This window comes from Megascapheus bottae, chromosome 17 (assembly GCF_031878675.1).
Source record: "Megascapheus bottae isolate mThoBot1 chromosome 17, mThoBot2.hap1, whole genome shotgun sequence".
Taxonomy (NCBI): Eukaryota; Metazoa; Chordata; class Mammalia; order Rodentia; family Geomyidae; genus Megascapheus; species Megascapheus bottae.
Window position 1 is genome coordinate 18091599 of NC_143525.1, and position 14859 is coordinate 18106457.

The window sequence follows — 14859 nt, forward strand, 5'->3', positions numbered from 1 at the left end:
CAGAAGTGGCGCTGTGGGGCTCAAGTGGCAGAGTGCTAGCCTTGAGCAAAAAGTGTCCAAGGACAGTGCCCAAGCCCCAGCACTGGTCAAAAAAAAAATTTTATTTTCTGTTGAAATAGAAAATATTGACGTCTATATAAAAGCTGATCTATTTGGATAAGTTTTTCATTTTTACCACCTTTTTTTTTTTGCCCGTCATAGGGCTTGAACTCAGGGCCTGGGCACTATTCTTTAGCTTCCTCAAGCCTAGTACTTTACCACTTGGGCCACAATACCACTTCTGGCTTTTTCTGGATATGTGGTAATCAAGGAATGGAACCCAGGGCTTCATGCATGCTAGACAAGCCCTCTACCACTAAGCCAGACTCCTGGCCCCCATTTTTACCATCTTATTATTTTATAGGCTATTACTGTGTCAGTCTTTGAGAGTGTGTCTGCCAAAGAATTTAATGGATAGTCCTAGAAAAAAATCTTGTTTGAGATATCCTAGGCCGTTGATTCTCCTACCTTTGTTGTGTTAGAATGTGTGAAGTAATTCTCAAGGGAAAGTCATCAAGATTTTATTCAACATCAAGGACTCTAACTCACTAGCTCTGGTTTTATATACACTGAAATGTAATGAAGATGATGTGTTAGATTGGATAAACTCTATTGAACTTGGCTGGATTCTGCTTGATGTGTGTTTGGCCTATAGTAGTCTTATGTCTCAAAAACCTTTTGAATTGCTGGCAGTTTTTGGAACCTAACTTTTGAGGTTCTGTTCCTTCAGGATTCTCTTCGGATGTCATTTTTCTGTCTTATCCCTATCATTTAGAATTTCTTGGGATGTACTGAGTATGCTTCTGTTTTTTAGGCATGTGATTGTGAGGACCTCTCCCAATCACAGATACACATTTACACTGAGGACCCATCCATCAGTGGTTCCTGGGAGCATTGCATTCAGCTTACCTCAGGTAACTCAAAGCTACTATATTCTTTGCTATTCTTAAAATTCATAGAAGAAGCCAGGTGCAGTGGCTCACGCCTATAATCCTAGTTACTCAGAAGGCTGAGATCAGAGGATCGCAGCTCAAAGCCAGCCCAGGCACTAAACTCCATGAGATTCTTATCTCTAATTAACCACCAGAAAACCAGAAGTGGAGCTGTGCTCAAGGGATATGGTAGAGGCCTTGAGCTGAAGAGCTCAGAGACAATGCCCAGGCCCAGAGTTCAAGTTCCATGACTGACAAAAAAAAAAAGTCATAGAACAGTCAATGCATTTTAAGCAAATAGCATCCTAAAATTTTAGTTAGGAGTATTATTATGTTAATTTATTTTTTTTACTGATAATGGGCTTGAACTCAGTGTACCAAGTTTCTACTACTGAACCACTGAACCATACTTCCATTTCTGGCTTTGTGCTGGCTAATTGGCGATAAGAGTTTTATGGAATTATTTACCCAGGCTGGCTTCAAACCATAGTCCTTAGATCTCAGCCTCCTGAGTAACCTAGATTACAGTTGTGAGTCCTTGGTACCTGACTAAAGATATGTTCTTTTTTTTTTTTTGCCAGTCCTGGGCTTGAGCTCAGGGCCTAAGCACTGTCCTTCGACTTTCGCAAGGCTAGAGCTCTACCGCTTGAGCCTCAGCACCACTTCTGGCTTTTTTCTATGTATGTGGTACTGAGGAATCGAACCCGAGTCTTCGTACATGCTAGGCAAGTACTCTACCACTAAACCAAACTCTCAGCCCCTAAAGAAATATTCTTAATTACTCATTATTTGCTTTAATTTTTTTTTGTGTGTGTGTTTGTCATGGGGTTTTAACTCTGGGCCCAGACGTTGTCACTGAGTTCTTCAGTGCAAGGCTACCGTCCTATTCCTTGAGCCACAGCACCACTTCTGGGTTTTTTTGGTGATTAATTGGAGATAAGAGTCCCCCAGACTTTTGTGCCTGAACTGGCTTTGAACTGAGATCCTCAGATCTCAGCCTCCTGAGTAGCCAGGATTATAGGCATGAACCACCAAGTCCAGCTTTGCTTTAATTTTTTAAAATTTAGTAAACATTTTTATAAATGTTTACAGTACCATCAGTTGTCTATCTGATATTTTAATTTGCTCTCAGGGTAACATAAGAGTCATAAGACAATATTTTATTTATATAATTGACATCTCATAATAGAGGCTTTGTAGTGCAATACTATCAAACTAAAGAACATTGAAAGAGTATTTTGGTGGGGGACAGTACTGAGGTTTGAACTCAGGGATTTGTACTTGATTAATAGGCACTCATCACTTGAGCCACATATTCAGCCTGGTTTTTTTTGTTGTTGGTTATTTAGGATATAGGGTCTCATGGACTTTCCTACACTCAATTTCATGAGTTGCTAGGATTACAGGTGTGAGCCACTGACACCTGGCTGAAAGTTTTGTTTTGTTATGTTTTTAAATTCAAACTACAGCCTAATATGCTGAGCTTCTTTACAGCTGGAAGAGTTATGAGTACACTATAACTATTGGTGGATTCTGTGAACTCATACAATCTCTAACACTGCATCAGTCACAGTACACAATATAAGAGCACCCCAAATACCAGTCCATATCATTTTCTCCCTTATCACCTTACTTAGATTGCTGAGCTCTCTCTGTCCTAAACAATGTGAAAACAAATGTTATCTCCTTTTCTTTTTTACATTTTTTTTTTGCCAGTCCTCGTTCTTGAACTCAGGGACTGAACACTGTCCTTGGACTTTTCTCAAGGCTAGCGCTCTATCACTTGAGCCACAGCACCACTTCCAGCTTTTTTCTATGTATGTGGTACCAAGGAATCAAACTGGGCCTTCGTGCATGCTGGGCAAGCACTCTTCCACTAGGCCAAACTCCTGGCCCCTTTACCTCCTTTTCTACTGGGCCAAGTGAGCATTAATGTATTTCCTTGGAGGGAGAGGAAAAGAGAGCTGACACTCATTTGGGAGTAGGAAATCTTCACTATTTCCCCATTCTCCTCTGTCATCAGAACTACTTTTCACTTTTATTCTACAGGTTAAAAGTTTGGAATATTCTAGTGTTTGCCAGCTCTCCCAGAGTTTCAGTTGGGTTTTCTGTAGCAAGAAATAGCTTGAAGTGGCTACTTTTCCTTGTTTCTCTGTTTTGTGGAAAAACAGAAAAAGAAAAAAGAAATGTATTTCCCCTAACTTCAGTTGTTCTTTAAGCCAGGAACTATTCAAAGTACTTTCAAATGAATTAGCTCATGTAATTCTCAAAACAACTAGTGAATATTATCATGATTGTCCTTTGGGAGTGAAGTGTGAAGCCCAAATATGGCTGTTTTAGGACTCAAAGTCTGGATTTAGCCAGCATGCTGCTCAGTGTCATAGGGGAGAGAGGAGGGAGCAAGCTGGAAGGGGAGTACCTGTTCTCCAATGCATTTATTCCACACAAACCATCCTCTACCAATTCCACACTGTTCAAATGAGTAGGCAAACTATGGATTCTCAGGCAAAAATGATTTCTCTCAGTGTTGCTTGTAGTATCAATAATAATTGCTAAATTATTAATTTTGAATTTGTATCAAAGAAGCCTTGAATTCTTACCTAAACCCAATCTGTCCTGCCTCTGTACATTCTTGCCACTATAAACGATCAGGATTGGAGAGAAGCTAATGTATAGCTATGATTTTCTAATATGTGAATGAAAAAAATGCCATTGTATGAAGGCAGGTTATGATATTCTAATGATTTTAATTTCCTCTGACCAGGGTCATATAGGTTATATGACTAGTTATAATGTAGTTTCTATGAATTACATTTGTTTGTGGTATTGTAATAAACTTTAAGGCCAACTGTGGCAGTGGATTTAGAGTGCTGCCATATCTGACACAGTAGAGACCTTGCAGAGCACCAGACTGTGTAGAGAGGCATCCTATCCAGGGGGCTAGCTTTAAAGGCTTCATATGTTTTGGAAAAAGTGTTTATATTGAAACTGTAGTAGCTGCTTTTTCCCCTAGGGCTGCTGTAACAAAGAAGCACAAACTAAGTGGCTTAAAATGACAGAAATTTTAGATAACTACCATGGCAGCATCTCATTTAAAAAGAAATAGAAATAAACAAAAATGTTCATGAACCAGAAATTTATTTATTCTCATGGTTTTGGAAGCTAGAAGTCTGAAACCAGAGTGTCAGCAGGGGTATGGTTTTTTGAAGGGCTAAGGGAAGAGTCTGTTCCATACTTAGCTCTAGAGTTGCTGGCAATCCCTGATGTTACTTGGCCTGTAGAAGCATCTCTGCTTCTGTTATCACATGGCCTTTTTTCCCCTGTGTCTTTGTGTCTCTTGTTATAAAGACAAGAATCATGTTGGTGTAGAACCACTTTTATTTCAGCCTAACATCATGTTGGTGTGATCACCTCTGTAAAGACCTTAGTCACATGCACAGATTTCAAGGGCCAGTGATGTCAACCTATTTTTTGGAGGAGCCCAGTTCAGCACATAACAGCATATAACATGTCTTAGTCTTAGACTATCTTCCTGAAATTCCAGTTTTCTTCATTTTCCTGGTTTTTGATTGGCTTGATTTAAGTGTCTTTTTCTCCCCTCTTTTATAGCGAAAATGGGCTGGACTTTCTATTGGGCAAGAAATAGAAGGTAAGTATTTTCTTACACCATTTGCTAAGGTAGATTTTCTTATTAAGGTGTATATAATTTTCTAGTATTGGTTATCATACTTCAAACCTTGATTCTACTCAGAGTATAGGTCTATGAGGACAGAAGCTGTGCTACCTATACCTTTACCTCTTTTCAAGTATGACTATGTTATTAGTTCATCTTAGTTCATTAGGGAAGTTCAAAGAGAACAATTTATTACTTTGGGGGTTGGGAAGAGTTTAAGCAGCTTATAGATAATAAACCATGCATTGAACTATAAATCACTAGCCATCCTGTGCTTTGTTTTGGTTTGCTTTGCTGTTCTTTATCTGGATTTTTGAGTGGCAAATTTTATTTTATTTTACTGTGTGTGTGTGTGTGTGTGTGTGTGTGTAGTGTGTACTGGTCCTGCGACTTAAACTCAGGGTCTAGGCACTGTCCCTGAGCTTTTTTGCTGAAGGCTGGCATTCTTCCACTTAAGCCACAGCTCCACTTGTGGCTTTTTGATAGAGTCTCATGGACTTTCCTGCCTGGGTTGGCTTTGAACAACAGTCCTCAGATCTTAGCCTCCCAAGTAGTTAGTAATACAGGTATGAACCACAGACATCCAACTTTTAATTTCACTTTTATTGATACAGGTAGTTAGTGCTCTTTTTCTGATCATTGCATTATATGTAATAGATTTTGTTGTAAGTCTTTTTATTATCACATTTTTCAGAAATTAGTTTTTGTTTCTTTTCAGTTAAGTACTGCTTAGAGGTCTTTAAACATTAGCTTTATGAGCTAATCTGAAAATCATCTAATGGGTTAATTAAACCATTCATAGTTATGATATAACTGATGTTTAATTGAAGTTCTGTCATTTTTTGGTTTTAATTTTCTGTGTGCAGTGTGTAAATATTTTTATGTTGAAAGTTAGGCACTGATGATCATGCCTGTAATCCTAGCTACTCAGGAGGCTGAGATCTGAGGATTGTGGTTCAAAGCCAGCCAGGGCACTAAAGATTGAGAGACGCTTATTTCCAATTAATCACTGTAAAATGGGAAGTGGGGCTATGACTCAAGGGGTAGGGCAATAGCCTTGAGCTGAAGAGCTCAGGCACAGTGTCCAGGCCCAGAGTTCAAGCCCCGTGACCCACAAAAAAAATGATAAATAATTAAGAGAAAATTGCTAACATTCTTCATTTAGTCTTAGGAGCCTGGCAGATTACGAGTTTTTTTCTGAGTTAGAGAGATTATAAACATTGCAGTGATCTTTAGTTGACTCTCCTTTATTGTTTCAGAAATAAGAAGATGGATTAAAATTTTTGACTAGAGAGAAAAATAAAGGAGATTAATTTAAATATGGAAGAGGGTTGCATAGTAGATGCTTTCCAAACCTGCTTAAAAGGATTACTTGAAGTAGTTTATTTATTTATTTATTTATTTTAAAGATTCACAGGCTCATCCCTTGGGGAATCTGATTCATGGGTCTGTGTTTTTAATAGTCACTTTTAAGTGGTTCTTTGGAATCACATTTTGGGAAACACTGACATAAGTGATTCCCTTAACTATCACTTCCTCACCTGAAGTATAATGAGAAGCTGAGAATGTGGAAAGTTTAGCACCAAATGAAGTAGGTCAGTGCTGAAAGCTTGGGCTCCCTACCTGCCCACATTCATTGGTAGAGGGGAAAATGAACACATGGCAGAACATCTGATGAGAAAATTGGGTTGTTTCTAGCTTATGTTTCTAATTTTATTTGTTTCATTTTGGTTTGTTGTTGCTTGAGACAGGGTTTCTCTATGTAGCCCAGGCTAACCTGGATCACTGTGTAGGCCAGACCAGCATCATCCTTCCTTCCTCAGTCTCCTGAATGCTGGGATCATTCGTTGTGTGCCCCCCCCCCCCATGCCTGGAAGTTTTCTAATTTATTTAACTTGAATTGTCCAGCTATTAGTTAAAGTAAGGATGTGCAAACATATAATTTTTTTTTTTGCCAGTCCTGGTGCTTGAACTCAGGGCCTGGGCACTATCCTTGGACACTTTTTGCTCAAGGCTAGTGCTCTCCCACATAAGCCACAGCACGACTGGCTTTTTCTATGTATGTGGTACTGAGAAATCGAACCCAGGGCTTCATGCATGTTAGACTAGAAGTCTACCACTAGACTATGCTCCCTGCCTCACGTTTAATTTCTAATGTAGCTATTTTCTACATTGAAAAGGTAGGGAGTTTCAAAGTTAAAAATTTTGATGAGTAGAGAATTGTGTGTGGCTTGCCTTCTGTTATAAAAGCGTTTTCTTGCTTCAGAAGTGGTTTTCTAGAGTATAGAATCAGAATTTTAAAAGAGATAAATCTACTTTTTGGGCAAAATTGCAAAACCATGTGGGCAGGTTGGAGTAACCCTGAGGTAAGGAAGTGTTCAGGGCCTGAATGGTGTGGCTAATGTCTTAAAGGTAGAAAACTGGGTTGCGTATAAGTAGAGATGGAGAAAAGGAAAAATAGAATAGGAGATGTCGTTTGAAGAAAGTATGTTTAAGGATTACTCAGAATTTTCTTGAAGATATAATTTAAAGTATGTCTTCTCTCTATCTGGAAATGATATTCTTTATGTATTGCAGATTGATGTTAGATATTAGATATTAGCTAATATGTAACATACACAATTGCATAATACGTTATAATGTATTATATAAAATATGTATTTATTGTATATTATATATATTCATTTTAATATGTGTATCACTAAAAATCATTTATCCAAAGCATTGATATGAACTTAATTTTTGCTTGTAAAATATTTTTTATCATGATTTGATATTAGACATAAAATAAGAAAACATTCTGCACCTCTCACTTTGTTCCTGGTTGCAGTCTTTAGAATTCCTGTCACTAGGCCTGGCCATGGTGCTGAGCTTGATGCTGCCTGTCGTGCTGTCCATGGTACTGAATATAGCATCTGAAACTGTAGCACTGTGGTCTAGTAAGCCACACTGGCATTTAATTAAAATGCATTTAGTAATGATTATATTTTAATACATTTATCCAAATGCATCAGTATTAAGTTAATATAAATAAGTATATACATATAGACATACACATGTATTATGATACATGTTTTAGAATCATTGTACAAGTATTTCTGAAATACACTTTTTTATTTAGTTGTTTTTCTGTTTTTTAAAATTAATGTATGTATGTATGTATGTATGTATGTATTTATTTATTTATTTATTTGTGGGTTCATGGGGCTTGAACTCGGCCTGGGCACTGTCCCTGAGCTCTTCAGCTCAAGGCTACCACCCTAACCTTGAGCTAAGCCCCACTTCCTGTTTTCTAGAGGTTAATTGGAGATAAGAGTCTCAGGTCCTTTTTTGCCCAGGCTGGCTTTGAACCTTGATCCTCACATCTCACCCTCCTGAGTAGCTAGGATTACAGGCATGAGTGACCGTGCCTGGGCTCATTTAGTGTTTGTTTGTTTGTTTTTAATGTGCTCTTATCCTTATAAATGTAGATCAAGGTTTTATTTTAATAAATATTGACAGTATTCTATACTATAACTATGCCATATTTTATTTATTGTTCACCTATTTTCATTAGCATTTTTTGACATTTGACTATGGTAAATCCTGCTACAGTTGATCTTCAGATAGATGTTTTGTTAGACAAATGTTCAAAACTTTCAGTGACACATCAGAAAATGAAATTACTGAATCAGTTTACCAATTTTCTGACCTTAATAGTTTGATCCACAAATATTTTTTACTGTGTGAGAAACCGCTACTTTCTGTTGCCTAGAAAAGTTACCTAGCATATGACCTGGAATTTATATGATATGTGAGGAGAAAAAAACTCAAAAGCCTCCGAGGATTAGAAGCAGGAGAGTATTCTGATACTTTCAACCAAGATTTGAACTTGTTATTACATCTTTAGTTCATTTTTCCATCCCTTACTCTGGTCTTGTTGTTTTCCTTTTGAAATATTTAAACTATCCCCCCTTTAAGGGGACAAGCCAAAATTTTAAAAAATGGCACAGCACAAGAAATAACAGAATTTACAGAAGTCCTTTTATATTAACTCAAATGGCTAAATATAAGAAATAAATTTCAAATAGAATGTAGATTCTGAATAATTTTAAGACTTATCTCCTTCTTGATTACAGATGTAACAAATGAAGGCACGGAGAGCTTAAATTATATAACCCTAGGTACTAATAGGATTTTTAAAAAGCAGACTGACTCAGATTTCCTTTTAAAAGACAGCTTTGTTTGCAAACCACTAGGATCTTTGCAGCAGGCACTGAACAGTGGTAGGTCAGCTGGAAGCTACACTGTAGTGACTTTTTTGTTCAGTTTTTTTTTTTTTTTTGCTATTTGACCACAGTAACTTATAGAAGTACCATACATCTTATCCAAAGACTGGCTTTGAGCAGAAAAACTCTAAGGAACAGTGCCCCTACCCTGAGTTTAAGCCCTAGGACCAGCACTCACAACCCCCCCTCTACAGAAACACACCAAAAAAAAAAACCCAAAACAAAAACCAAACCATATCTTCCATTAAGAGGTATAAGTAGAGTCGGGCACTGGTGGCTCATGCCTGTAATCCTAGCTGCTCAGGAGGCTGAGATCTAAGGATCACGATTCAAAGCCAGCCTGGACTCGAAAGTCCATGAGACTCTCATATCTAACCACCAGAAAACTGGAAATGGGACTGTGGCTCAAGTGGTAGAACACTAGCCTTAAGCTGAAGAACTCAAAGACAGTGCCCAGGTCCAGAGTTCAAGCCCCAAGTCTTTTTCACCTGCCTCCTATGCACTTAAGGAAAAAGAACCTTCTCAGTGGTTACTCTTCAGCAATTACAAGTGATGCCATTTCCTCTGGGCAGCTCTCATAGTGTCACTCTGTCCTCTTAAATGAGAAGAAGAAAGATTCAACCCTGTGTGGGGCAGCCTGGGATCTTGCCATATCCCTCATCCTGTGAGGGATAAAGTTGAAAAAGAGTTCTATTCAGTATTTTCTGCAGAAGTTGAAAAAGAGTTCTATTCAGTATTTTCTGCCGAAGTCAGATGAAGAAAATCTATAGTTGTTATCGTTGTTTTTAAAGTCTATGCCTGTTAAGGGCTATGTTAAGCCCTTTTTTAGCTGCTAGAAATAAAGGTATTTGGTGATTTTAAAAAAAATGTTTTCTTTTCTTCCCCCCTCTAGTTTCCTTATATACATTTGACAAAGCCAAACAGTGTATTGGCACAATGACTATTGAGATTGATTTCCTGCAGAAAAAAAACATTGATTCCAATCCTTATGACACTGACAAGATGGCAGCAGAGTTTATCCAGCAGTTCAACAACCAGGCCTTCTCTGTGGGACAGCAGGTCAGTTTAATTTTTCCATCATTCCTTTTCACTGCCTAGCAGAGAGATGCTGAGTTCAGACTGAATGGTTGGAAATGGAACTGTGGCTCAAGAAGGATACCAGCCTTGTATAAAAAAGCACAAGGCCTTGAGTTCAAGCCCTAGTTCCAGCACAAAGAAAAAAAGAACCTAAAGAACTTTGAGGAGCTACACATATAAACAGATATATCCAAGATGAGTGATAAAAAGTGAAGGAGAGCTGGGCACTGGTGGCTCATACTTGTAATCCTCAAGGAGGTTGAGATCTAAGGATCAAAATTTGAAGCCAGCCCTGGTAGAAAAATCCTTGAGACTCTTATCTCCAATTAGCCACCCCAAAACTGGAAGTAAAACTGTGGCTCAAAGTGGCAGAGTGCTAGCCTTGAGTACAAAAGTTCAGGGACAGAGCCCAAGTCCTGAGCTCAAGCACTGTGGTTTACAAAAAACAAACAAACAAACAAAAAAAGTGAGGGAGATAGATTTGCCAAACTTCTATGAATCTTTTCAGAAAACTTCTGAAGCTGCTTTTCATTTAAAATATCATATATAATTACAGAAGCATTTCCCTCTGCAGATTTCAAACCTATGCATCTAAAATTTCGTTTCTTCCCCCCACCCCCTTTTTTTTCGTTTTTATTGATTGTGGGTAGGGCTTGAACTTGGCCTGGGGGCTGTCCCTGAACTCTTTTGCTCAAGGCTAGCACTCTACCTCTTGGGCTACAATGCCAATCCGGGTTTTCTCGTGGTTAATTGGAGTCTCATAGACTTTCATATCTGGACTGGTTTTGAACTGCAATCCTCAGATCTCAGCCTCTTGAGTAGCTAGGATTATAAGCATGAGCCACTGGCACCTGGCTTCTTCTTTTCTTTTGTAGGACATTTATTTAGTCTGTTTCACTAATATATATTGCTGTAGAAAAGTAGTTCTTAACATCTTTATTTATGGAGTTGAGAATCTAAAGAAAACTATCTTCTTGTATTTTAAAATTTTTAATGCTGTTGCCTTACCTATAAGCTTGTTTTCATTGGAAACATTTGCCAGTGCTGATTTTTTTTAAACCTCAGTTAAATCACATTACTAACTGCACAGAAAGAATTTTTTTCTTTTAAAGTTTTACCTAAGGGTAATTACATAAATTATTTGCATATATAAATGTAATTGCCTTTTTTTTTTAAAAACCTTACCATTACATAACATTTTGTATTCTACGTATGACTTTTTTTGTGGAGAGCAATGTTTGTGACTGGATCTCAATGTATAACTCATACTGGCCTTCAACTCGAAATCCTTCTGCCTCAGCTTTCTGATGGTAGAATTACAGATGTGAGCCACTGTAGTTTGACTTTTGACATTTTGAATTATTCAGGTTTCTTCCTCATATACCACAGTACCGTACTAACAAATTTCAAGGTGTAGTCTAGAGCCCCTGGGAGATCTCTTGAAACTTTTTCAGAAGTCAAAACTTGATTTTCATAATAATGTGCAGATACTATTTGTTCTCTTTCTCTTAATGTGTCACAAGTGAATAGTAGAGTTTTGCAGCGACTACTTGACATGTGCTAAGTAACAAAGCACACTGACTGCTGTGTATTTCCTTAAGCCAGACACTGAAGCAATTTGAGGATTCTTTTGTATCCCCTGTAGCTAATTTTTTTTCAATTTCAATAAATACTTTCTCTGCCAGGCACTGGTAGCTCACACCTGTAATCCTAGCTACTCAGGAAGCTGAGATCTGAGAATCGCTGTTTGAAGCTAAGATAGACAGGAAAGGTGGTGAGACTCTTACTTCCAATTTAGCCACCAAAAAAACCAGAAGTGGTGCTGTGACTCAAAGTAATAGAGTACTAGCCTTGAGCAAAAGGCTCAGGGACAATGTTCAGGCCCTGAGCTCAAACCCCACAACCGACCCCTCTTCCCTTTATATATATAATATCTATAATAAAAGTGAATATCCATAGATCTAATGTATATAAATAAAACTTCTTTGGGAATACTCAAAACACTTTTTTTTTTTTTTGACCATTCCTGGGACTTGTACTCAGGGCCTGAGCACTGTCCTTATGCTTTCTTAAGGCTAGAGCTCTACCTCTTGATCCACAACACTACTTCTGGCTTTTTTCTATGTATGCGGTACCAAGGAATTGAACCTGGGTCTTTGTGCATGCTAGGTAAGCACTCTACCATTAGGCCAAACTCCTGGCTCAAAACTTCTTAAGAATACAGAATGTCATCCTGAGGCCCAAGTGTTCTCCAGGATTCGGATTGCTAAGGATCTGCCTAACTGCCCATGCAGCCACTCACGGGGAGGTAGTGAAAGTGGGCATGAAGAGCAGTGCTTGTAAAGGCCTGGCAATAGGAGCGAAAGAACTGTTGCTTTGCTTTATTCCTCTAATAAATCTGGAAGAATAAAAATCTAATTGATGATCTAGATAACCCATGTACTATCATTTCAAAATTTTTTTTTTTTCCAGTCCTGGGCTTGAGCTCAGGGCCTGAGCACTGTCCTTGGACTTTCTCAAGGCTAGAGCTCTACCACTTGAGCCTCATAACCACTTCTGGCTTTTTTCTATGTATGTGGTACCGAGGAATCGAACCCGGGTCTTCATGCATGCTAGGCAAGCACTTTAACCACTAGGCCAAACTCCTGGCCCCTCATTTCAAATTTTTGCAAGTAGAAACTTACTGATAGACAGAAAAAGAATATAGTGTATTGTAAAAGATAGTACTGGAATTGGAATGAACCTAGAGGATATCTTGTCCAACCTCCTTACACCTAAGTAAGGATTTTATGTCCAGAGAAAACAAATTATGCACCTGTGGATACAGTCAAGGACATAGCTGAGATAAGAATTAAACAAAAATTAACTAAACAAATACTTAATAGCATGAATACCATCCACTGTTTTAGGCACTGCAGCTCAGCAGTGAACCACATTTATATAATCCCTAGTTTTCATAGACATTTCTTTCTAGTTGAAGAAGACAGAAAATTAAAAACAAGAAATACCATGTGCTTAGCCAGGTATGGTGGCTTGTATGGTGGCTTGCACCTGTAATCCTAGCTACTCAGGAGGATGAGATCTGAGGATCAAGGTTCAAATCCAGCCCAGGGAACAATAGGACCCGAGACTCTTTTCCCAAGTTAACCTCTAGAAAATGGGAAATAAGAGGGTTTGGCTCAAGGGTAGGTCAGTAGCCTTGAGCTGAAGAGCTTAGGGACAGTGCCCAGGCTGAGTTCAAGCCCTATGACCCACAAAAAAAAAAAAAATGCCATGTGCTCTGGTGTGCTCTGAATAGGTAAAGCTAGATGTGCACTAGAGCTGCAGCAGTATTATTTTGTACCAGGTGTTCTAGAAAGCTCCCTAAAGTGTCATTTAGCCTAGCTCATGGTTTATGGATTTTTGTCTGTTGTTTTTTGTTTTTTTTGGGGGGGGGTCATGGAGCTTGAACTCTTCAGCTCAAGGCTACCGTCCTACCCTTGAGCTATAGGAGTACTGGTTTTCTAGTGGTTAATTGGAGATAACAGTTTTATGGACTTTCGTGCCTGGGCTGGCTTTGAACCTTGATCCTCAGTTCTCAGCCTTCTGAGTAGCTAGAATTACAGGCATGAGCCATCGCACTTGGCAAGTCTCACATTCTTTAGTGCTCAGGCTGTCTTTGAACCTTGATCCTCAGGTCTCAGTCTCATGGGCTGCTAGGATTATAGGCATGAGGCACTGTACCCAGCTCCTGTCTGTAGTTTTTTGAGCTTCTTGATTCTTTTAGTTTTTGATACAAGAATCAGATTGCTCAAATTGCTTTTACATTTGTCCTTAGCTTTAGTGTCTTAATAGAAAATACTTAAAGAAGCTGAGTGCTTATGGCTTATGCCTGTAATCCTAGTTGCACGCAGGAGGCTGAGATCTGAGTATCGTGATTCAGAGTCAGCCTTGGCAGGAAAATTTAGTGGAAGACTCTCTCCAACCAAAACCACCAAAACAAACAAACATAAAACCTTGGTAGTAGAGCTGTAGTTCAAATGATAGAGGACACTGTCGTGGCCTGGAGTATAAGCCCCAGGACTAGCTCAAAAAAAAAAAAGAAGAAAGAAAGAAAATACTTAAAAGCAGAAGGGTTCCATGGTATAATGGTTAGCACTCTGGACTCTGAAAATACTTAAAAGCAATGAAAAGAAAAGGAATGTTTAGATGTAAATGCCTTGGTATTTATAATAATTTAATTTAAATTTAATCATTTATAATGATTAAAATAACTTAACATTTACATTTAAAAATTTAAATGTCTTGGTATGTATAATAATTTCAATTTAAAGAATTTGTAATTATCTAACTTAAATTTGTAAAAATTTAAAATATAATAACCTGCTTATATAGATAAATACATGAAATAAAACACTCTAGTACAGAGAAGTAAGTATCTTACCCAAATCACTGTTCTTCGTATTTACTATCTTTTATGGTAGTTGGTGGTAGTAGGATTGGTACTTTGCATTCCATCTCAGCACCTGAAGGAGGGCCTTGCTTTTGAAGATATAGGGAATGAATATTTGAGCCATCTCTGCACTTGTAGTACAGGTATTTTGTGCAGTGTATAGAAAAACCTTAACTTTGGAGTTAGAAATCTAGGCTTGACTCCTGTCATATCACTCACTGCTTCTTTCTGGATCTCAGCTTCCATTTCCAAGAGTGTTTATGAGGATGAATTAGGTAACTTCCTGTAGTATTCAGTACCTAGCAGATCATGCATGTTATTTCCCTCTTCGCTGTGAGTGATGTGCTTTATGGAGGAAATTGAGAGGGATATAAAGGAGAAAACTTTTTTGCGTGTTTGAAAAGTGTTGGTGATGAGATAAGAATCAAGCCATTTAAA

The 14859-nt window shown here is 38.2% G+C and overlaps 1 protein-coding gene across 2 annotated transcripts in view; it reads left to right on the forward strand.

The window, feature by feature from the left end:
• Positions 1 to 14859, forward strand: part of Nsf (N-ethylmaleimide sensitive factor, vesicle fusing ATPase) — a 123063-nt gene that overhangs the window by 14239 nt on the left and 93965 nt on the right. For both annotated transcript variants that reach the window (XM_090350016.1, XM_090350015.1), the window contains exons 3-5: positions 854 to 953; positions 4581 to 4620; positions 9805 to 9971. In XM_090350016.1, the coding sequence (XP_090206142.1) occupies positions 854 to 953; positions 4581 to 4620; positions 9805 to 9971 (307 nt within the window). The remainder of the gene's footprint in view (positions 1 to 853; positions 954 to 4580; positions 4621 to 9804; positions 9972 to 14859) is intronic.